The 23,359-nt window shown below is 37.5% G+C and overlaps 1 protein-coding gene across 1 annotated transcript in view; it reads left to right on the top strand.

The window, feature by feature from the left end:
- The window catches only part of LOC139691204 (uncharacterized), a 139,486-nt gene extending 129,971 nt beyond the window's left edge, over positions 1 to 9,515 (top strand). Inside the window, exon 3 of the mRNA XM_071588941.1 lies at positions 554 to 9,515. Within this exon, the coding sequence (XP_071445042.1) occupies positions 554 to 2,283 (1,730 nt within the window). The 3' untranslated portion in view covers positions 2,284 to 9,515. The remainder of the gene's footprint in view (positions 1 to 553) is intronic.
- The last annotated feature ends 13,844 nt before the right edge of the window (positions 9,516 to 23,359 follow it).

Here is a 23,359-nt window from a genome sequence, read left to right on the forward strand (position 1 = left end):
ATTATTTCGCTATTTTAGGTCAGTTTTCTTTATTTTACGTCAATTGTTATCACTTTCATCATATTATTCTATTAATCATTCATTATCTTGAGTATTTACTAAGCCAAGGTTTGCTTCATATCCTGTAGATACATGTTTCATGTATCGTAGCAATATTTGATTTAAAGGAATAATAACAAAAAGAAATAATCATATCATGTATAAGAAGTGATTGGTTAGAAAGTAAGTAATTTACCAAGAAATACTTTTATTTCCAATGTCTGTTCATTGTCTTCCTTATATTCCTCAATACCGATCAGAACGCCTTGTGAAATTGAGGAAATGTAAAACTATATTGAATGAATGGTTACGTCTAAATAGTCAGCGCTTTAGATTTTTAAATTCAAGAGAAAACATCGCACCTTTGAACAAAAATATTTGTTACTCTTCATAGATAAGGAATCCTGACTTTTTGACCTTAATAGCATATCTTTCATATATTTGTAACTTTGGAATCACCTCCCATGATATATTGTATCGTCTTATTAATATTTTTCTCGGTTTTTCACCCTAGGTTATTTACAAGAATTCATCCCGCAGAGTCCTGAGGAGAGACCTCCTTCTCCGCCCCTCGCCGTCACCACCGAAGTTCTCGACCATGATGGCGGCATACCAATCTTTCGGTTGCGGAGCGCGGAAGAGACCGAAGTGGCCCACGACCTCCTGGAGCTGTCCCGATCCCTCCCACCCTTGCCCCCCGTTCAGCTGCCGTGCCCGGCTCAGCCACCTCCACTCTCGCCCATCCCCCCGCCGTCGCTCTCCCCGCAGCCACCCCCGCCGCCACAATCTCCGCTCCAAGAGCTCACGAACGCTCCCACGTCAGTCATTCATATGCCCACCGTCTCGGTCATCTCTCAGCTTCGCGACGTCCGGGAGGCTGCGGATGACGGGCAGGAGGTCGACGTGGACGTGTGCTATCACCGTCCCCTCGAGAGCGTTATGTCGGTTGCCCCGCCGACGCCGCCGCCACCGCCTCCGACGCCGCCGACCCCGCAGTCGACCGCCCCTCCTCTCACTCCCCCAAGTTCGGAATACTCATCCGACACGGAGATACATCACCCCGTCCTGCAGCACTATTCCTCCACGTCCACGACGACGGTGCTCATGTCGGTCGGGGACGTCTCCCCGCCCCAAATCCACCACCATCACGACCACCATCACCACCAACACCAACATCACCAACAGCATCACCAACACCACCACCAGTACGAGACCACGACTGCCGAGGAAGAAGACGATCCGGCGCCGCTGGAAGAGCAGAGGATAGCAGAGCCGACGGATGACTTGGGGGCGAGGGCCAACTCCGCCACCCCCGCGGAGCACCAGACTGTCTGCCGGACAAGCCGGAGCACGACTACACCAGGGTCGAATAACGTTACGTCTATCGTTTACACGTACGACGCCCTCCTCGTCACGGACGGCCGGTCTAAAAGGAAGTCCGTGGTAGTCAGCCCCGAGTCTGCGAAAGCCGCACCCTCTCCCGTCGCCGTCGTCTCCCCGCCGGCAACGAAAGCCGAAAGTGCTCAGCCAGCGGCCCCCGAGGAGAGGCCAAATGATAAGGATGCCAAGGCAAAGGCATCCCTGCCCTCCGCGGGCTCCGCACCAGCGTCCCCGGGAGGAGAGTCCGGCGGAGGAGGAGGTGGCGGCGGTGGAGGAGGAGGCCGAGGAAGCTCCGCCGCCACGGGCGGAGGGAAGGCGAGGTACGTCTGCTCCGAGTGCGGGAAGCAGTACGCCACGTCCTCCAACCTCTCCCGGCACAAGCAGACGCATCGAAGCCTCGACTCCCAGTCGGCCAAGAAGTGTAGCACGTGCGGAAAGGCCTACGTGAGCATGCCCGCCCTGGCGATGCACGTCCTGACGCACAGCCTGAGCCACGTCTGCGGGGTTTGCGGCAAGGCGTTCTCCCGTCCCTGGCTCCTCCAAGGGCACCTGAGGTCCCATACAGGCGAGAAACCTTACGGCTGCGCCCACTGCGGCAAGGCCTTCGCCGACCGTTCGAACCTCAGGGCACACATGCAAACACACTCGGCCGCCAAGAACTTCCGCTGCAACCGCTGCCACAAGTCTTTCGCCCTCAAGTCGTACCTCAACAAGCACTACGAGTCAGCATGTTTCAAGGACGGCTCCGAAGGAGGGGACGGAGAGAGCGGAGGCGGCGTGGACGGCGACTTTGACGGATCGGGTTCCAGAGGAGGAGGATCCAATGACTTCGATGATTCAATGGACAGCAACGAGGTAGATTAGTTTCGTGAGGAGTTGGAAGAGAGAAGACATGAGGAGATAAAGAAATCGACGAGAATAAAATTGTCCAAGAGGGTACTTAATTTAGTCGGTGCCGGACTCTCTTGAGATTTGAGTTGAAGAAAATGAACAGAGAAAATTCTATAAAGGTATTAACTATTATTGATATTCTCATTATGGTTATTGTTATAATTATACAAAGGGCTAACCGGACTCAATCGTTTGCAATAGCTACACCTGCTCAACATACTAATGAACAAGAATAGCAGTTCGTCCCATTTGAAGGATATATTATATAATTTTTATCTTAGTTATAGATTTAATTAGAGAATGGATTTTCATTGACTTACATATTCAAAAAGAACATTAATATCACTCCAATCCTCGCTGGCATCTGCCATGCTCCGTATTTTATATTCTCTTTCTCTCTCAGCATATAAAGTTTTTTCGAAGCTAACTACATATTTATGAAAGAAAACAGAGGCAGTTGTAGAACAAAACCAATCCCCTCGGGCTCCTCTTCATGCAGAATCCTTTTATTGCAAGAAAAAGCTTGCAATTTCTCAACGCACTCCGTTGTGTCCTTAATACAAATGCATTCAAGGCATCTCACCTTGTTGCATCAATCCAGCTAAAATCTTTGAAAACATTTAATGAAAGGTAATGCATGTTTCTTAACGTTAAAATTAAAACATTTGTAGTGTTTACACATCTCAAGGAAGTTATACATTTCTCAAATGGTTCCTCATAGCACAGATGTTTTACTTCCAATGCTGAAGAGCATTTAAAGAAATACCTATATAGTACTCCGGATCAATTTTAATTGCCAGAGTTGTTCAGCGTAATATGTTTTTCCGTTTCTCAAAATGTAAGCAACCTGTAGTATACTCATTTAGTTATCGAAGTGACAAGAACTTCAAAAACAGGTAGCTTAAAATATGTATAAATGGAAAATAACAGTCACACTTTTACCCTTATCTGATAATCTCCCTAGAAACTTCTTTAATATACATTTTTAAGGAAAGAAATATTTCGCCGCTTTTCAAGGATGTAAGGATTTTTTCATCGGTTAAACACTAGATAGAGGGATATACGGTAAAATCTGGCGTTGATGAAACTAATACGGGGCCGAATGAGTTAAAAGATGCAATGCTTCAGAGGGAGTGAGAGAGAAAGAAATGCGAGGCCAAGAAAAGGTTTTATTTTTCCAAGCTGCCTCGGAACGAAAAATTTGATCATTTCAAAAATAATTTGCTATGTAAACCTATTCCGATCGGAAAAATGTCGGGATTTGTCTTCAAGACTCTCATGTAAATAGTCTACGAACTGATATAGTGGGACATGTCGGAGATAAGCAATACACAGGTGACACATTTTTAAGAAAATGAAACACAAATCTACACTGACCTATTTTTTACGATCGGTTGTGGATCGTTATGTGTTTTGGTTTCTCATAAAAATATAAATGGAAATAGAAACGTTGGCTGCGAATTGATATATAAATATGCTTTGCTCTGTAAAAAGATATTTTGTAAACTCTTCGTCTTACTTTGTATTGAAGTTGGCTTAAGCGGATTTAAAAAAAACAAACAATTGTCGGCCAATCAAGAGATTAGCGAAATATTTGAAGTGAGGATGAATTTATAAAATGATCGTAGTTTTGGTAAATACTTTTCGCGTAGTGTTTCACTTTGTGAGCATGTGTGAATTGTGACGAGCTAATTTTTAATATATGTGTGCAGAGTTGGTCATACCCGGTTGTTATGTTGTAAGTTTGCCTATCGCCACGCAACTTTACGTGGCTCCAAGGGTTTTTTAAACGTAAAATTGACGCTCCATCTTTAACAGACAGCGGAGAATGAAATGCCAGTTTTTTTTCTCTTTTTAAACGTGGTTAATAAAGGAATCATTACAGCCAAGTGATTTGTGCCCAGTACTAGAATTTGCACAGTATATTTTCTGAGCTTCTTTCCAGCAAGTCCTTTCTACAACAAATCTTTTGTGAATATGACTCATCACATTTTACGCTTAAAACTGATTTCAAAACATATTATTCATCCTGATCAGAATCATCACTTTTATTTATTTTACTTGTTAGCCTACTTTTCTGAGGCAGTTCGATGAGAAAAAAACAAACATAGCAATTCTCAGGGTATTGCCAAAGGTACACATAGAAATACGTAATAGAGTGCTTTTAAAAAGATTCAAATACCTACACCTTGTCTGAACGTGAAAAAAAGTCAGAAAAGTGGAGTGGTAATTTTGCGAAAAATGGCACAAATGGAGCGGCCTTTGTTGGTGTAAAAAACTATTCAATGTGTGTAAAAAGATGTTTACAAGCATATTTTCGGTGGTCATTTAGTTTTTGTAGAATTGTGTGGGATTTCTTCCGACTGTCAAGTCGGTAACATAACCTGTATGTTTTTGATATATGTCATCAGTTAGAGGTAAATCTCTAATTGTAGTCAATGGATATTTGTTCTATGTCTTTCTGGCAAGTCGTGACGTTTTAGTTTAATTGTCTAGTCATTATTTATAGATGCCATTTTAATGGCTTGAAGTATATTATTTATTCTGACATATAATGTATTCGCTGTGATTGAATCAATTAATGATGTATCATACCTTTGAAGTAACCCGGGGAGTAATGACCCGAAAATGAATAGTAATTGAATTTACTTCGTTTAGGTTTGGTTAAATTATATTTTATATTTATTTTTATAGTATTTTTAATTTAAGAGGTAAAGTCAAAACATAAAATTTTCTACCTGTAACTTTGCATTCCTATTTTACGCTTCCTATATAGCACTGGGCATTCTACACCAGGTGAAATAATTTAAGCCAATGAATACTAGTCAGTAATTGTATTTCTCTTTATGTTAGCGTTGTTTCATCATTTTCGATTTTTATAGTACTTACAGTGGGTGCAACGAACTAATTATTTCTAGGATTCCAATTTAAAAGGATTTTTCTCTTTAATGGGAAAAATAACTATTGCTACCTGTGAAAAAAATCCGTAGTTTATGGGAAATACCAGAACTCAGCTTGACGTTTATTGTATTCAATGAAACATGTTTTACAAAATTCTATGAAGAATTCATAATGAGCCTTTTTTCCTTCAAATGTTAAGTGAGTTTCAATTTACGTTTCCAGGACTCCTAAACGTTTAACATAAAGTCTAAAATGTAAGAGAAAGCCATACATATATGTATTTCAACTTTTAAAATCAAGGGTTCTAAACAATAAATTTTTCAGTGGTGAGAGTTGAAGTTTTCGAAAGCAGCGTTTCTCCTGATGAACACCAAATGCAAGGGACCATTTCCATGCCTCTTACTTTGGTGGCGGAACTTTCTTTTGAGTTTTCAAACTGAATATGCTCCAAAAGCGAGTGAAGAAACTCAGTCGCTTTGCTGCCATCGAAGCATGGCAAAAGCTACAATATTGATGCATTCTTCCCGCGTCAAAGTTTCAAAACTTTCGTTCATTCGTCTTGAAACGATTACATAATGCAGCTATACATTACCCTGAGTAGGTAACTAAAATGCCGGTAGCTATGCATAAAAATGCTAAAGCAAAGCTTGGCATTCAGATCAAAAAATTTAAAAACGTGATTATCTAGGGAAAATATGCTTACATATGCGTATGGTCCTATTTACTTTGTCAGCAGTAAATACGATAATTTTAATTGTGTCTGTAACTATCATAATTTTCCCCCACATTGTGGTTTTATACCCTTAGATCAAACTCTGTATCGATATTAGTAGAGTAAAACATCGTTATATTTTGGGTCCTTTATTTGGGGAACTCTGAAGATCTCTTTTAGTATTCTTTGCCTTTTATTTCACAATTCTTGATCAGATTGAAGTACCTAATAACTTATAGCAACCAAATTCTTTATCCCTAATCAAAAGTCGCTATACTTTTTCTCATTACTCGTTTCATATATTTCCATTGATAATTTGAATAAAATTGGAGTTTTAATGGATCATTTCAATTTCCATTCATTGCTCCGAAAAACTTCAAATCATCAAAATTCAACTAAACTGACTGAAACAGCATATTTTCACGGGAAAAGATTTTCACTCGAATCCATCCCCTGAATATATAGCTATTTTCTGTCACCCGTCTCGCCCCACCCTTTAGCCCTCGATGTCCATATGCCTTATTCTTCTGAAATTCTTTCGACGGTAAAATTTTTTTCACGCCCCTCCTATTCCCTCCTATTCAAAACTCCACCATGTTTCCCAGACTCCAACTAAGGTCAAAGCCGCAACTTTACGTCTCTGCGGAGGGAAAGGTGAGCGAGAGGGTTCGCCCAATGCATAGGGGGGTGGCTCGTATATGTATATAGTGGGGAGGGAGGTTTGAAGGAAGTGGTATGGCATCACAGGGGAAGAGTTTCAGTTTTAGAAGCGGTTTGGATGTCCGGGAGGTGTTCCGCGTGTGTGTATGTGTGTGTGTGAGTCCGTTGGGGTGGGGAGTGGAAAGGGATTCGTGGAGAGAAACGAGCTGCATTTCTGCGAGGGAAGGAATGGAAAACATATTTATACTCTAAGGGACGGTTGTTAGTCGTTTGCTGTGTAGCGACCGTGAGAGTTCGTCGCATGACACCCTTGAGGATTGTATGTATATTAGGAGAGGCGGAGTGGGTATCTCGCGGGTGGGCGCGGGGAGAGATGAAGGTAAAGGGTGCGAGCCAGAGATGGAGTGTTGGAGGAAGGTGTATAAGAGTGTATGCCAGTGGAAGGTGAGATTTTAAAGCACGCGAAGGGTGAAAATATTCTAGTAAAACTACTGAGACGGTGCCGCAATTTATTAAAAGAATGTTTTAAATGGAACTTAAGATCACTGAACTTGATTAGAGGAGGAAATTATATCTAACTCATAATCTTCGGCCCAAGGTCATAGGAAAGACACAAATGACATAAAAATCATAATTATGAGGTATGTGAATGGGGATTATTCGTGTTAACTTACCTACTTGATGAGAATCGTAACAGAAAAGATTCGTCAACATATACTGATAGCATGAAAGGATTCTCTTTCTTGGGTCAGTCAGGCGGTAAACGCAATTCTTAATGCAACAAAATCTTATGTTTAAAATTGTACATAGTTATTTATAACTCATGTCATGAATACTGCTATAGTTTCTCTTCCTAGAGAGTAGGTTTAATTATCCATTTGCAAATAGTCAAGAGATACCAAAAATGAAAAGCAAGGGCTAAATTTGGAGGATTAATGTAAATTACAACTATATTGGGTGAAAAGCAGGTCGAACTAGTAGCGTTTATAATGAATATTAATTTAAGGCGATTGAATAATTGAAATAACTAAGGAAAAAGTTGATATTTTAAGCTGGCATAGGGATTTTAGTTTCCTGCGTCCTAATTATTCGAGGATATTTCGTCAATTTTTACATATTGCTACAAATAAGGTAGGCGTAAAATCAATTCCAAGAAAAAAATGTTTTTATTTTTTTTACGTTTACTTTATATTCTTACCGAATATCAAATTTAAAGTTTTAGAAATGCAAGTCACATATTTTTTCAGAGCTGTAACGTTTAGTTCCATTGATTCTACGTGGCTCTTGAGCGCTCACCTAGTGTTATGTTCTATTTGCCCAATTAATGTCGATTCCAACCATGCACATTCAAGTAAGTGATTGGCTCTCATGCAAGTAACCCAATTGTAGGCACGTGCCCAACACTTATTCGGCCAACTTTAAAATGAATAAATCATTTCATCCGATGCCTTAGCTTGGTTGGATTGCATGTGGTGAGTAAACATTCTTATCTAATTCTTAGAAAGACAGTTAATCTCTCGTAATACTTTACCACCCTTCTAAGTCGCCAGAAAAAAGTTTCTGTTTAAAGATTTCCATCTTTTTCTCAACGCATATTCTCTTACCCCCCCACCATCCCACCGTCCAATTCACGCGACCCCATCCATATAACCCATTGGTCTTTCCACGTCACTTCAATTCTACAGTTTTTTTTATCATTCGTAACTCTGCGACTCTCAATGCTTCCCCCTCAATCCCGCTTGCCATCCTTCACACCCTCCACCGCCTCGCCACCAACCGTTACGCTCCACCCTCCCAATTTCTCCTCTCCTGAAGCTCCTAACTCAGAGCTCCTTCACCCTCAATTCAGCGGCTTTTCCGACCCCCTCCGCACTCTGAAAAGGCTGACCTCCGGCGTCCGGGACTCCGACTAGTACGTCCCTAAGTCAGCTCATACTGCAATCAGCTGGATGAAGGGAGTTTTTGTCGGGGAGGTCGGAGAACTGAATTGTATTGCCTCTTTGTGTTTAATAGGGTTGTCTGCTAAAGTGTCAAAGGCACCTCGTGAGGTGTAGGAGGAGTTACGAGTGAAAGGCGGCGTGGAGGAGAGAGAAGGACTGGGGTGAATAGTATGTGCGGAGTAAATGGGATTGTTGAGGCTACTCGATGAAGGTGGTTGACAGTGGTTATCGAAGAAGAGTGGCGTCCCCTGGATAGGATTGTCCCCTGGATAGGTTGAGGGGTTGAGCAGTTTCTCCGTGGAGTGGGAAGGATGGGGAGGGGCCTATGTAGCTTTCATTATTACTTTTGACGTGTCCTAGGAGGGTTTTTCAAGGCGCCTGTTTTAGAAATGAAATTAGGCGCTATCTGGAAAAAGTTCAGTTGGCGAAATTGAAGAGAGAGAGAGAGAATAGGAACGGATGAGACGACTTGAAGTTTCATTTCGCGAACGAGTGAATAACGTTGAGTTTAGAAAGATGAAAAGGGTACCTTTAAGATCGAATACGAGTTGGACATTCGCCATCATTGAAGGATGTTGAGATTGAAGTGATGAGAGTAAAGCGAAGTGGAGAATATATGTACTGGCATTAGTTGATTGTGCAATGGCGGGCGCAATCCAATCTTTTCTGCCACCTCTATAATTACGTGATGTCGACGGACAATGTCGTTTACATACGAATGCGTTACGTTTTTCTAGAATTAGTACGACGATTATCTTAGCGCATCCTACGAAACGACGTAAGCGGGTTGGGAGAGGCCGGTATAAGCCCAGGAAATTATTGTTTGAAATCATTTGGCTATAAATGCAGCATAAAAATCGTAGATCATGTATTTTTATTGACTTGTAATTAAGTTAATATTATAATTTGTCTATTATATTTTTAACGTTAAGTACATCAAAATAATCGTATAAAAGTGATGGTTTTGGAAAATATTTCCCAAAAACAGTGGGTGTTGGGTTTTTTTTTGGTCAGTGAGTAAGTGATTCTTACATTATTTTTTTTGCCTTATATCTTATTCCAAAACATATTTACGTATTATATTAAGTAAGGAAATGGTTTTCAATACGTTTCTATTCTTTTATAATTTCTGATAGAATAAAAAAAATTGTTCTTCTTTGGCTCTTTGCTATCTTCCATTTTTCTATTTCTCCTTCGAGTTTTCTCACAACTCCTTTCATTGTCGTTTGATATCGAAATAAATTTCTGTCTTGCATTTCAATTTTTCCGTTTTTACAATATCTAATTTTTGATCGTAATACTTCCCATAAATTTTATTCCTATTACAACCTTTACATTTTTTTACAATTACATTTTATTCCTATCTTTCCTTGTCGGTCTTTGTGGGAGATGAGCAAATCAGTTTCGTTAAAATTACCTTTATGCATGGATGAAACTTCGAAGACATCATCCTCGACTAACTTTTTTGCCTTCAGACGCGAATATTCTCTTTAATATGAAATGAAATATTTACTCTCTAAAGACGCTTTTTGATTAGTTCCATAATTGCAGTTCACGTTCTCAGAATTATTACTCGGGTAGAAATACAGATAATTAAAATTCATCAAGAACACCGCTTGAAATAATTAAATCTTTCCCTGCAAGAGGGGTGACGAAAACTACAGACAAACGTACATTAAAATATCACTCATATTTTATTATCTCTGTTCGGTTTCCTCAGGGGAAGTGCATTTGGTAAAACTTCTTTTTGGGAAATTTTCCGTAGTAATAACTTTTCAGAACATTCGATTTCCTCCAAAGTTCAAGTCTATATTCCTCTTTTAATGTTTGACCCTTTTATCACGTTGCCCTCCTTTGTGTATTTAGGAATTATTCCGCTTTCCTTTATTGAAAATATTAGAAATATAATCAATCATTCTTCACAAAAGGAATCCCTTCTCTCCAACTCTTCCCCCTTTTTATTTCCCCGATAAGTTTCCTCGGGCTCCAAAAGATCTCATTGTCGCCCAACCAAAAAGGGAGAGAGTGAAAAGATGGGACGACGGGGATTCGACCTTCGTCACCTTTTTTTTGTTTCCCCTTTCCGCACAACTCATCTCATCAACAGTTCCCACCGCATTGTCGGTCCAATGCGAATGTTTGTCAAAGTCCGGAGAGATGCGAGGGAGAGAGAATAAGAGCAAAGGAGGAAGAAAATCTTCCGTTCACTTTTAAGCCAATTGTGCTCGAGGGAAAAATACACACCCACACACACAATCGCAAAACGACAAACAAGGCATATCAAATCCTTTTCGTTCTTGAGGGACGATAGACACAGAGTGAGGGGGGTGGGTGGAGTAAAGGTGGCAGTAGAAGGGGACGTTACAGGGGGCGGAAGAGCATCACAGCTTGGGGAGGGAGGAGAGCGTGAGGCGACAGAGTTGGAGGCCGAAGAAGGGAGGAGTAGCGTGGAGTTTTTCCCCATTCCGTTCGGCCATTTTCACCTCGACTGGAGTAGCCGGAAGGGATTTTGCCGGTCCAGAGTTCGCAAAATAAACACGAAAAGGGCCACTTCCTCGGCGCTTCGCTTTTCGCACCCTCCTCTTCCTTTATTGTCTTTTCTCTCCCCCTTCCCTATTCCAATTCCTCCTATCCTAGTATTTTCTGTTTCTTCTTTTTACCCCTCCGCTTCCACAGATTGACACCCTTTGGGTCCCGCCAATCTTCAGAACAAGAAGACAAATAACTTTTTGCGTCGTTGTACTATTTCAACTTCACTGCTCGGCAGTGCCATCCCATTTTAGTTCCACCACGTGACACTTAGTCCTCAGCAAATTAACTGTGTCAGCTGTCTAAGAATTTCCACTGTTTACGTGGATATCTTCTTTGCATGTGTCTGTGCTTATGCCTCCTTTCTTTATCAGAACAAATTCTAAATACTTGATGCAAACGTTTCACGTAACAATTCTCTTATCTCGTTATTTATTTGCTGTCTAAAGCCAAAGAGGCCACTATTCCCAACTACCCAACCTACGGTAAGCGCTTCGGCCTCAATGCTCGTCCAATTCTTTTTTCAAAGTGTTCATAGGCAAAACATTCCGAAGTATATTTATTGATATTAAGCAAATATGAAGAATGAGGCGATGTAATACTGATTTGCGCTCTATCATAATTAGGTATTAATTCAGCACTGAAATTCATTCCATTTTATTGTGCTAAATATTTTAATTGCAATATTCCGAGTTTCTTACCCTCGTTTTCCCTATATTTCAATAATATGGATAAAATATGATATTTTCCAAAACAGAAACCAATTGGATGCTTTTTCTCTTTTCCAGTATAAATTCATTGCAGTATAAAGCCATGGTCCATAATGGCTAACCGGTCTTGCTTGATGCCCTAATGGAATCTGTTTTCTTTTCATTGGAGTAAATAATGCCAACATGGCATCACAGTATCACAAACCCACACAGGAGTGCACCTTATTCTCATCAACTCTCCGTCACTCTGACGATTTTATTCTTCTCAATCTATCACTGTCAATTTCCCCCTCTTATATATAGACAATTAATTCCAAACTATGAATCTGTATTGATTCATTTATTTGTTCCTCCCTTTCTCCATAATACCTCTTATGGAAACATTTCTCCCATGCCTCCTAGCTCCACACCCTCTGCCTCCATTTCCCTCTTTCTCTTCCCCTTTCGTTGAGCTATTCAACTCTTTTGGACACCAAACTCGCCAACCACTTCTGTACTTCCCATTCTCTTCACTCGGTGACAACTTCTCCCTTCCCCATGTCTCGCCCCTATCATGTATCCCCCTCCAAAAAAAAATAAAAACTCCTTTCTTTTCCCTACTGCGACACCTCTTCGTCTTCAAGAACCCTTTTCTTTTCCCTTTATTCGTCCATCCTTCCTCCTTCTTTCCCTCAACCACTCTTTCTATAACCCTCCTAACCCCTCCAACTGCCTTGTCACACTTCATCCTTTCTTTCCGCCCATGTCTCCTTAGAGACTTGACCTTTTTTTCTCTCTGCGGTGAGCCTAATTTGACGTGGCAAGACCGCGCTACCGCACCGAATCCAGGACAGGCGCTGAAAATATAAAAAGGGGTGGAAAAAGAGGTGAATTACGTCAAGGAATTTGAGGATTAAAGAAAAGAAGAGGGTTTCTTCTTTAGGTTCTTCTTATAAAATCTATTTTATCGGTGGTCAATTTTGTTTAAATGTTTCCATCAAATTAAAAGGGTTTCTATAATTTTAGGAATAAGGCGGGATAGTGTGTAATTGATAGCGGCGTCAGAAAAATGTAATTAAAGCTTAACTTGCAATTTATTAAACTGATATCATAATTACTATAAGTTTTCATATGAATTAGATGAACGCAAGAATTTCTAAGGGCACGTTTTGAATTTTAATTTGTTTAAAATAAAATAACTTTTTATTGATCAAATAAATACTCATGAAAAACGCTCAACTTCAGCGCGTCTGTATACGTATTCGCAAAATTGAGATTTCAGGGCGAATTACATGAATTACATAGGAGAGCGAAACAGGATATGAGACTGGTTCAATCGAGCTTTATGTTTCATGTGGCAATAACATTAAGCATCATTTAGCATAGGAAATAAAAAATAGGTATACATTTTACCATTTAGAAATAAAAATATTTTGTCCGAGGGGTATAAAATTTTAGATAAGACTTATTCCGATAAATTTAGAATCGTATTAATGGATTAGATCGAAGGCAATAATGAAGAAGTGATAAAACTCAGCTCAAAATGTTTGATTTTAGCCAAAAAATGATGAAAAATCTTTTGTCAAGAAAGCTCTTAATTTATTTTACATTACATTAATATTTTTTAAATTATTCCACATAAAACGGGTATACACGCATTAAAAAAATGAACGTTCAAAATAAAAAGGTCCGCATTCCTTCTATGAATATATTTTTAAATAAAGGTGATTATCTTAAAAACCTAGCTATTAATATTTCATGAGTGACCAAACCACCAATGGACCAGGTTAAAAATTCTCTCTTTGGGAATAAAAGTAAAAAACAGTGACCGGGTTCCTAAAATGACAAAACTTTCAAAGGAAATAAAATATTTAACCCAACAACAATAGATAGACACTTTTTACGAACGATATCAGTAATATCAACAGTGTTTTTGTTTAGGCAAAGACACAAACATTTCGCAACTAAAGTTATTGAAAAGTATTATATACGTAATACCTTTTTCATAAAACTGACTCGTTTTAATTAATAATGACAAAAAATATCACGGATGGACATCGATCACATAATGAAAATAGCTTTCGATGGATTGCCTACTCAGAGCAGCTTTCTCATTTCACAGTATCAGCTAGGGTATTAATATGGTGGAATGTAGCTTTAATGATGGATACAGGTCCTGATATAGTTTTCAAAATGGAGGAAATAATAATGGTTTTGTACACACACACATGCAAATTAGCATTATTTTAAGATCAATATAATGTAATAAGAGTTAATTGCCATTTTTCCGTGAGTTATTTTACCTTGAAATACAAATTTAGGGGGAAATAAAAAAACGAAGGGACTTAGTTGTGGTCATGCAGGGCGCGGAGGTTTTTCCAAATGATTTTTCCGAAGCCGTCGTGTCAGTGTTTCTTCCCTTATTGTACAATTCGTAGCACTCTGGTTATTTTTTGTCGATTTGTAAGCTGTATGAGAGCCTATTAAATCCCCTTTGCACTCTCATTTGCTCTAAGCTTCATTTTGAACCTTCTAGGCGCATTATTGTGCCTCTATTAATTCTCTGACTGGAGGAATATTTTGGCAGTATGTCTGCTAGTACACGTTGTTTTGTCTACCGATTACGAACAAACCCTCCATTTCTCCCCTGCTATGATCACATGAATAATTTCCCCAACTATGTCAACGGTGAAAAAGCAAATATGATGATGCGTTGGTATTTGTGTAGGTTCAGAAATATTTTCAACCATCCTGTAGGCATCCTTAATCTGAATGCCAAATTCATTTACAACATTGCAAATAAGATCTCACGAAAAGGAATTTGAAATTTGAAACACTAAATCAGTATTCATTATAGACGTACTTAATGGTACTGTTCATTTAATCTGATAGAGGAATGAGTAGAGCATAATCGGCTTTCTCATGGGCGGGGAAACTAAGGAAGAATGTATCCCATTTCCAATCAATTATTCTTCAAGAGAGGTTTGTGGATAATTGTGTTAAGTGAAACGCTGCTTTCTGAAGTTTGAATGTTGTTAACGGAGCATAAATTTGGAAATTTCAATATGCATTTAAAGGAGAAAGGCTCATCGCTATTCAGCATGTAATGTTTGACCCGATAGTGTCAGTATTTTATCGCATGGTGGTATTCTATTCGCAACTCAATAACGAACACTTGAGAGGAAAAAAGAGAAAGGTTGGAGCACAACGAAATGATATGATTAATTTTTAAGAGATGCATATGCATTTACGATTTAATTGCCTAACATATGTGACCTTTCTTTTACGCCGATCGACCTAAAGCAATGATATTAAATAGTTTTAACTTTGCTGCCTAAGAGAATTAAAATACTACTATGTTAAACTCCCAAAGTGACCCTATTCAGCTCCTGAAATGACACCAATTGGGAGTTCATAAAATGTCTTTACCCATGGAAAAATGGAAATAAGTTTGTAAACAGATTAAGGACTTGACAGATGATGAGAAAGAGGAGTAAAAAAATTGTGTAAACATTCTGAAATTTATAACTGAAACTAACTGAATGGAATAACTTTTAAAGGTAAAAATGTTAACAAAAATGGTATTATAATCGCGACCTGATATGTTCATCAAAATCTCATGATCTCCGCATAATCTAGTCATTGAAAGAAGTCTAGTCGTGAGAATGAAACAATCACGAAGGTCACCCATTGTTGAGTGATTCAATAGTTGGCAAAGGTTCCATGAACCACGGACCCCCGAAAAATTGTATCAGTAATTAATCGTTGGATTCATCTCATTCGCATTACTTCATACTGAGTATTTTTTATCCCAGTTTATATTTTATATAACTAATTTACGACTTTTTTTACACTAAGAGCCGATTGGAAAATAATTCGGTGTAACTGAAATAATGCATTTAAAGTATTAAACATTCCATTCTATCATTTTGAGACATTGTTCTTTGGAAAGTTTCAAGTATGAAAGAAACATTTACCTTATAACTAGAGTTTTTGGATTCAAGCATATTAAATTCTTTATAAAAAGTGAAGTAAATTATAATCGGCCAATAGTGTAATTAGTCTTTCAAAAATTCAAATACGAATTTTCATTGAAATTTATTGACAGATGGAATTTCATCAAAAAAGAGAAAAATGAGGCCAGATATAATGATTTTTAGGTAATAGGGAACAGTTTTTGCATGTTGAATATAACATGACTTAAGAGTAATAATATTGCAGCCTTATCGATACACCAATGTTTGTATTCTTATGTCCAGTTTGTTAGTTAAGCACGGCTTTCTTAGACTAAATGAAACACTTTGAGATATCTTTTATATTTCTTTAAAAAAATATTAATTTCTTGATGACCTATCCATTGAAAAAAAATCTTTATTCTTCTCATTCTTCTTCATAAAACCTGCTCTCATGTCATTTCACTCTATATCAGAAAAACGAGGCCTCCCTGGACAAAAAAGTTTTAAATGAGATATTACGTAGTCATTCTCTTAACTTCAACAGCCAGCTTTCGAAAGTACTTTGAAATCTTATCCCAACTTCAGGAACCTTTCAGTATTCTCAAATGTCAAAGCAGAGACGAAGCACTGTAATGGTTGGTTGAAGTAAAAGAAATCTATCGGCTAGTCTCATACCGTGGCTCTTTGGTTGCTAGAGAACTTATTCAGATGTTTCCGTTCTCTCAGCAACGGCCACACCGAACAATACTACCCCGTCTGAAACAAAATAAATTATTTCCTCTTCCTTGTATGGTCTATAATGTACTTAAAATGCATATATAATATATATTTATATACAAAGACAGGTGTAGACAGCCGGATTTTTTTTTCGGGAGCAATAAAATAAAAACTTGTCACAATTTTTATGAAAATCTGGTTTCCATGGTGAATAAATTTGCCAAATAATTATATACACATGTCATGTATTATAATAGCTGTGACACCGCAAATCTGCGCATGTATATTTAAAAAAAAAGCAGCCATGTGAAACCAGGGGGGATCTTTTGGCCTCGTGTTTGTGCATCGATGGCAGGATGTGTGCGGGTGTCGTGTTTCCCGACCGCCACACGGACCACACAGAATATGCGACGGCTGTCGTGTAATGTGTTGGCTCGCATGACGAGTCTGCTTCGACACGAGGCACTATTTTCCCCCCTGGGGGATGGAAATAGTCAATGTGTGCGTGTATGCTTATAAATGAGATTTTTTCTGTAAAACATTGGAATCCTTATAAAAAAAACAGGTTAATGTGGTTGATGGTGAACATTCAAAAATTCTTTTTTCCTCTCTTTTAAATGTGCAATGGAGATGGTAAAAAATGTTTTTATATTCGACTAGCATACTAGTGGTACAGAGATTAAAAACTGCTGCTGGTTGGAAATATAAAAATGATGAATCTACGGTTTAAGGATGAAAGAGGGAAGAAAGAATGAATGAAAGTGCATAGAAAAAAATACATGGGAAATAAAATGCCCTAAAATGGTCGGGCGTAAGGCAATACATTTTACCTTATAATTATTTATTGATTATAAAAATGGTAACCTGTTTAAAATTATACTCACATTAGCTCATGAAAGCAATAAATCATATTTTTAATCTGCTTCGTGTTTACTGTGCTCATTTTTAAAAACCTAATGCCCATCATGTTCTTCATGGTTAAGTCATTCACTTTGACTCACTGGTATATTCTAAGCAGAACTGTGCGATGTGAGAATATGTCATTTTGATATTTGTCAATTTGTAATTAGCAGTGTTTATTCTTTTATTATTGAGTCATCACATACTTCAATTATCATTGATGAATTATTTTCAGCAAATTGATAAAGTTAATATTGATTCTTAAAGCTGTCTTAATCAATTCTGTGTCTGATGAATTGTATTCTTTCAAATATAATCGTATATAAAGACTTAATAGACAGCAAGTTTCGTAAAATTTAAAGTGTGTGAAATAAACCTTGAAATACCTTCAATGGTTTTTAATTGGTAATTTAACTCACACGTGTGTTGAAATACCTCACTCTTACAAGATCAAACTTCTGGTATCAAATTCGGCTAATTCCTCATTTTTTAAAGTGTTTAATGGGATAAAGTAAACACAAGATTAATTTAAAAATTCAATTGAGTTGTAATCTGGTTTTAATAACCATTTTTCGATATAAATCTCACTTCTATTCTGAAATAATTGTGGTTTTCCCTACATACTTTCTCAATTTTTTTTAATAAAATAATAAAAACCTTATTTTTATGTTCTATCTTGTTTTTCGGTACTATGCATATATTGTTTCTTTAAATTACTAAATTGCTATGCCTCGTTTCAGATGTGGAATTATGTTTTTGATAAGCCCCTCAAATTGTCCAATGGAGGCATAAAAATATAATTGAAAGATTATTCAAGACAGTGAGGTTGATTGTTCCGGAAGAAGCACCAGTGTTAACTTGGCATCGATGAACTCTTTGCTGGTACTGAACAGTATACTCTGAGGTGAGTGGGCAAGTTAATCGGGTTATTCTTTAAACAGTAACCAAATAATGAATTAAATTTTTTTACATTTCCATTTTTGGCTGGTTTCCGTGCTCTAATATTAAGAAACAATTTTTCAGTCATCGAATTTTGCCATAACTTTATTATGAACAATAATTAATCTAAAATGATTATAATATCTGGTATATGTATATCTATAAACGATTATAAGGAATTTTATAAATGTCCATTAGACCGCTTTATTTTTCAATAATAATTTAATATTTAGCCCTGATAGACTATTTTCAATTCGAAACGCATTTTGCAAAATAGCCTATAACTGCTAATTAGGAAATTAGATAGGTGTAGTACACTCAATGCTATACTTTTTCTTGCATGTGCTAATTCGTTGGCCATCTCCATTTCGAGTGAATATACTGAGTATTTATTTTGTGCAGTGACGTATTTACATATTTTCAGTTACACATGATACATATAAGAGGTAATAGCTCTAGCGATTAATATAGCTTTTCCTCGCATTTTTCCATTTTTCATGCCTAGATTTTATAAACTATCGTCATATCGCACAACCAAGTGTACTTTTTATATGTGGTATCATTTGAAAAAGAAGCAATTCTACTTGCATCATACTTCTGATTTGCCCATTTTACCACAATGGTAAAGTATTCATACTATATAAATCCCCCAGTTGTCCACAGTAACATATCTCGTTTCCTTCAACGGCTTGTATATGTTTAAGTCGATGATGACTGGCTTGATATAGTGGCAATTAATCGTGAAGGTGGAGGAACAGCAAGTAATTTTCCACAGACTTTTATATCCTCCCACACATCGATATGTATAGGGCGATAATAAAGGGTTTTGACGCTCGTCTAAGATACGGAATATTCTTTGAAATTTGACCTTCTGTTTTTTCACACGTTAAGGAATAGAACCTTATTATTTTAGTTACCGCAATACATCCTTTAGTTCTCATTAAGCCAATTAACATAATATCTGTTGCAAGCCTAACCGCTTTGGCGTGAAATTCATGAACCCTCTCCTCGCGAGGTAAAACCAGAAGCGGTAGGCACTAAAAACAGGCAACGGGCGAAGCAGTTCCGTCCATATCTGTTACCGCATTACTTATAGCTCGCAATCCAAGAGAGTTCTTTTTCGCCGACTGCCGTGTTTTCTTTTACCAACTCACGTCGATTAAGATTAAGAAGTGAGAACCAAACAGCCATTAAAATGGTAAACTGTTCATATAGGTTTTAAAAATGAGATATTGGATTCTTTGAGAGTTTCCTTTGGAGTGTGAATTAAAGGTATATCATTTGAAAACTGGATTGCTAAAAATATTCATCCAGTGTTATTTCCATCGGAATTATTTTCATTGCAGTATAACTTCACATATTTTCCTATTGTTATGTGTTATTTCCCACTCGATCCATCCTAAATTTCAATGAGCACACACGTAGAATTATTCACCTGCAAAAGCGTTTTCAATGGTAAAAACGCAAACGCAATGTTATGTCCATTCATGATATTCATTCTTGGTGAAGAGGTTATATCATCAGGATAAGCCGAGGTAAAAAAATCTTTTATTCATTTGGAGTGGACATTTGGAGCAAAAGCGATTTAATTCAACATTTAGTTTCCGAAACCTAGTTCATGTATGGATAGCCTTTGCAACATCCTTGGCGTGTGCAGCTAGCTATTTAAAAGAAATGAAGGAATCTATTTCACGAAAGTTGTATTTTTTGTCCAAATTCGGAGGAAGGAAATCTATTCCCAGCATTGAAAATGTTGTCTATCTTTACGCAGAAGGAGCCATCCTACTTCCGCTCATATTTTAGTGAAGGCCTTGTGTATACTATTTCTGATAAATTACTGTGAAGAAATTAAAAAAACTCCAACAATGTAAACGTGAGGTGCGTCCTCGTAGAATATCATGCACTAATGCAAACGAGAGCTCAGTCCAGCAGGGAGCACATAAGTACGTGACTTGATATCGTTAGTGGATGCGTGGAGTATGAAAGTAAGGACAATGTTTTACATCTTGCTGGGAAATTAATGCAAACGGCATTTTATACTCTTTTCGGTTGCATTGAGTTTCCATTGGCGGTCACCTCGACGGAAAGAGAGGACAATAATGCGTTATTGCCTGTGTGCGTGTGTGTGGAGAGAAGGAAAGGAGGAAGAAATTTTGTTCTGGTGAGCGAGGAGGGAGGGTAGGAAGCCATGGGGGAAGAAAGAAGTTTTTCGCGGTGGTTGTTTCACTCGAGCGTGTATGCGTTGGGAATGAAATGATGGAACGGTATAAAATAGTAAGGGGGAGGGAGGAGTGTTGCCAATAGTGGCGCAACCTCGCCTCCAATACCCGGCCCCATTTCTCTTGGCTTCTTTGGGGTTTTCAGAGGGTTAGTTTGTTCCTCTTCCGAAGCTTTATGGATAGCGAGTGTGCCCTAGGGAGTCGTTTTGGATAGCCGTCAATGGATAGCTGATCAGAGCGGAATTGGAAGAAGGCAGAGGGTTTCTTCTCGGTGCTCCTTCTTTCCAAGGAATAAGGAAATCATCTCGTCCAAAAACTCCGACGTCTTTTTCTAGATTTTCTGCAAGAAACCCTTTTGTAAAACTTTATCTGAGATGGAAAACTTGAGCAAATACACACTACTTTCTTTTGGGATATTTTCCTAGAAGTATTGCAATGCAGGCCGTAAATTAGAGATGCCGAACTTTGGGATTATATGAATTTTTATTAATAATTTATGTTCTAGATTGACAAAGTAGCTGAACAGAGTTGCACTTTTTTCATTATTGTAGTATTTGCTATCATTTTGGAGAGAACTCATGCGTCACCGAATTTCCCTGGAACCGTTGTCTGTCCTTAGTAGATACGATGTAGTCTTTGACATTCAAATATTCTAGTTGAAAAATACCGCTTATATTAGGCACAGGATTTTAACACGCAGTAATAAATTATTATAGCTAAGCTCTTGGCAAAATTCCGCTTAAAATACCCCTTTGTGAAGAGTCCAATCACGAACGGCCTTTGTAAAAAAAAGCTCAGGATAACAGTGTTTCAAAATTCTTATTTTTGTTGCATCGAATCATTTAAACAAGCTGTTTATTCCCATTGGGATTAATACTGTGTTTAAACTAGGAGATGCATTCTATCATAAATATTTCTAGGCTCATTATGTCAAATGTTACAATTGGTTGATCAAAATAAGGGCACACATTTAGTTTTGCTTGAATATATTACGTATCATTGCTCTTAAAATTTTAATGATAGCATGGTAAACTAGAAAATTTGAATACAGTGACACAGTTATACAAATATTATAGACTAATTTTTCAATGGGAAAAAGTTAAGAGTAATACCTTCATGGCTGTTGGTCTGTGCCTTATACACACACAAACACTCGTATATAAATATATATAAATATATATATATATATATATATATATACTATATATATATATATATATATATATAGTATAAGATCATCAGTTTTGTATGATTATAAAATCTAATTAATCAAAATCTGTAGGCTGCAAAATGTAACGTTGACGTAAAATTTAGATAAAAATAAAAGCGGTCTCTCATCGCAATCGAGGATTCGCGAATTGATCTGTCCAACCTCTATAAGTACATTTTTCTGCCATGAATGAAGAAACTTCTCGATTTCCAATTACACTGTGACAAATAAAAATAAAAAGAATGGCCTACATAAGCAACACGGGATTTTTTGATAGAAACAGTGTTAGTGAAAGTGAAAATGCAACAATATTTTACGTATGAGGTCGTTAGTATAATTTAAATGTCATAAAATGCAGTAGTTAATAAATTTTATATTATTAGTTCCTATATTAATACAGTTTATTTTTAGGAATGCAGCATTTTATAGTTTTATTATAAAAGCGGATATCATAATTCCTTCTTCAATGATTTGTTTTCCTCACTAAGGAATTTTATAATTTTTTTTCTAAATTTCTTTCGACGAAACTTTAATTGGCTCCTTGATTTATGCCGCTACTCAAAACAGTTTGCTGCAATCATATCAAAGCGTTGAAGTACTATTTAGCTAACTTTGATATATTTCACAGTTGACAGTTCATTGACACTACATTTTCGTATATCTTTTATTCATATTGATAATTTCAGATGGTTAAGGCGATGCGTAAATGAGCTCTGCTGACTGTTTTTACAAAAACGTCTTCAATTCATACGAAAGCCTTTGCTTTCAAAAATTAGGGATAAATTAATGTTTTGCAAGTAAAATTCTCGTGAGAGGAGTTACTTTTAATATTATTGTCATGCAAAAATGCCAAATGAAGTCTTTTAAAAGGTTTGTAAAAGATAAACAATCTAATCATACAAATTTACATTACAAGTATCATAGATTTAATAATCATAATTCTATTCGAGTTTGCATCAACATAAAATCTCATATTCGTAGTTGTCTGTCAACGGGCTCGTTTCTAATTATGACTTGTGTATTTAACGAAGTACGCCAACTTCTTGCGCAAACATTCGTTGATACCGATAAATAGGAGAGCATTTTCGTTTCACTATATCCTCATCTGTATTAGTATACTGAATTATTTTTTGGTGTCTATTTATAGTCAAACATAGTTAATTTGGGGAAATGATATTTATTTCGATAGATGTTTTCTTCTTTTCCACTCGATAGCAGATTTCCATCGTAAACGCATGATACGCCTTATCATTTAATAAGTCTCACCTTAATATAACAACTAAATTGACGCGATATTTTCTCTCATTTTAAAAATAATTGATTTAAATTTCTTCAACCAGATGGGGAGTTAGTTTGATAGATGAGTATAGAAGAGGTCTCTCATGCTAAACCTTACTGCGCGTAGTCTTGACGCAAGTTTCTGACCTGAGAATATGTGGTATCCGGAGAAACAGTAAATCTGAATATAATCATAGTCACAAAGGTGAACCTACTGAACAGTATGCGAAGGTTGTACCGACTAAGCTACCAAGCCCCTCAAAATTTTAGACCCTACCATGAAATATAGAGGTTCGTGGTAAGTGTTAAGAGAGAGCTCTGAGTAACTGCAGAGCTATTGCAATCAGGATGTTTCAGACGACCGCTTTAAAAACACAGGATAGAATTGGAGTATCGAAA

Source organism: Hetaerina americana, unplaced genomic scaffold, assembly GCF_022747635.1.
Source record: "Hetaerina americana unplaced genomic scaffold, ioHetAmer1.1.p SCAF_30, whole genome shotgun sequence".
Classification (NCBI taxonomy): Eukaryota; Metazoa; Arthropoda; class Insecta; order Odonata; family Calopterygidae; genus Hetaerina; species Hetaerina americana.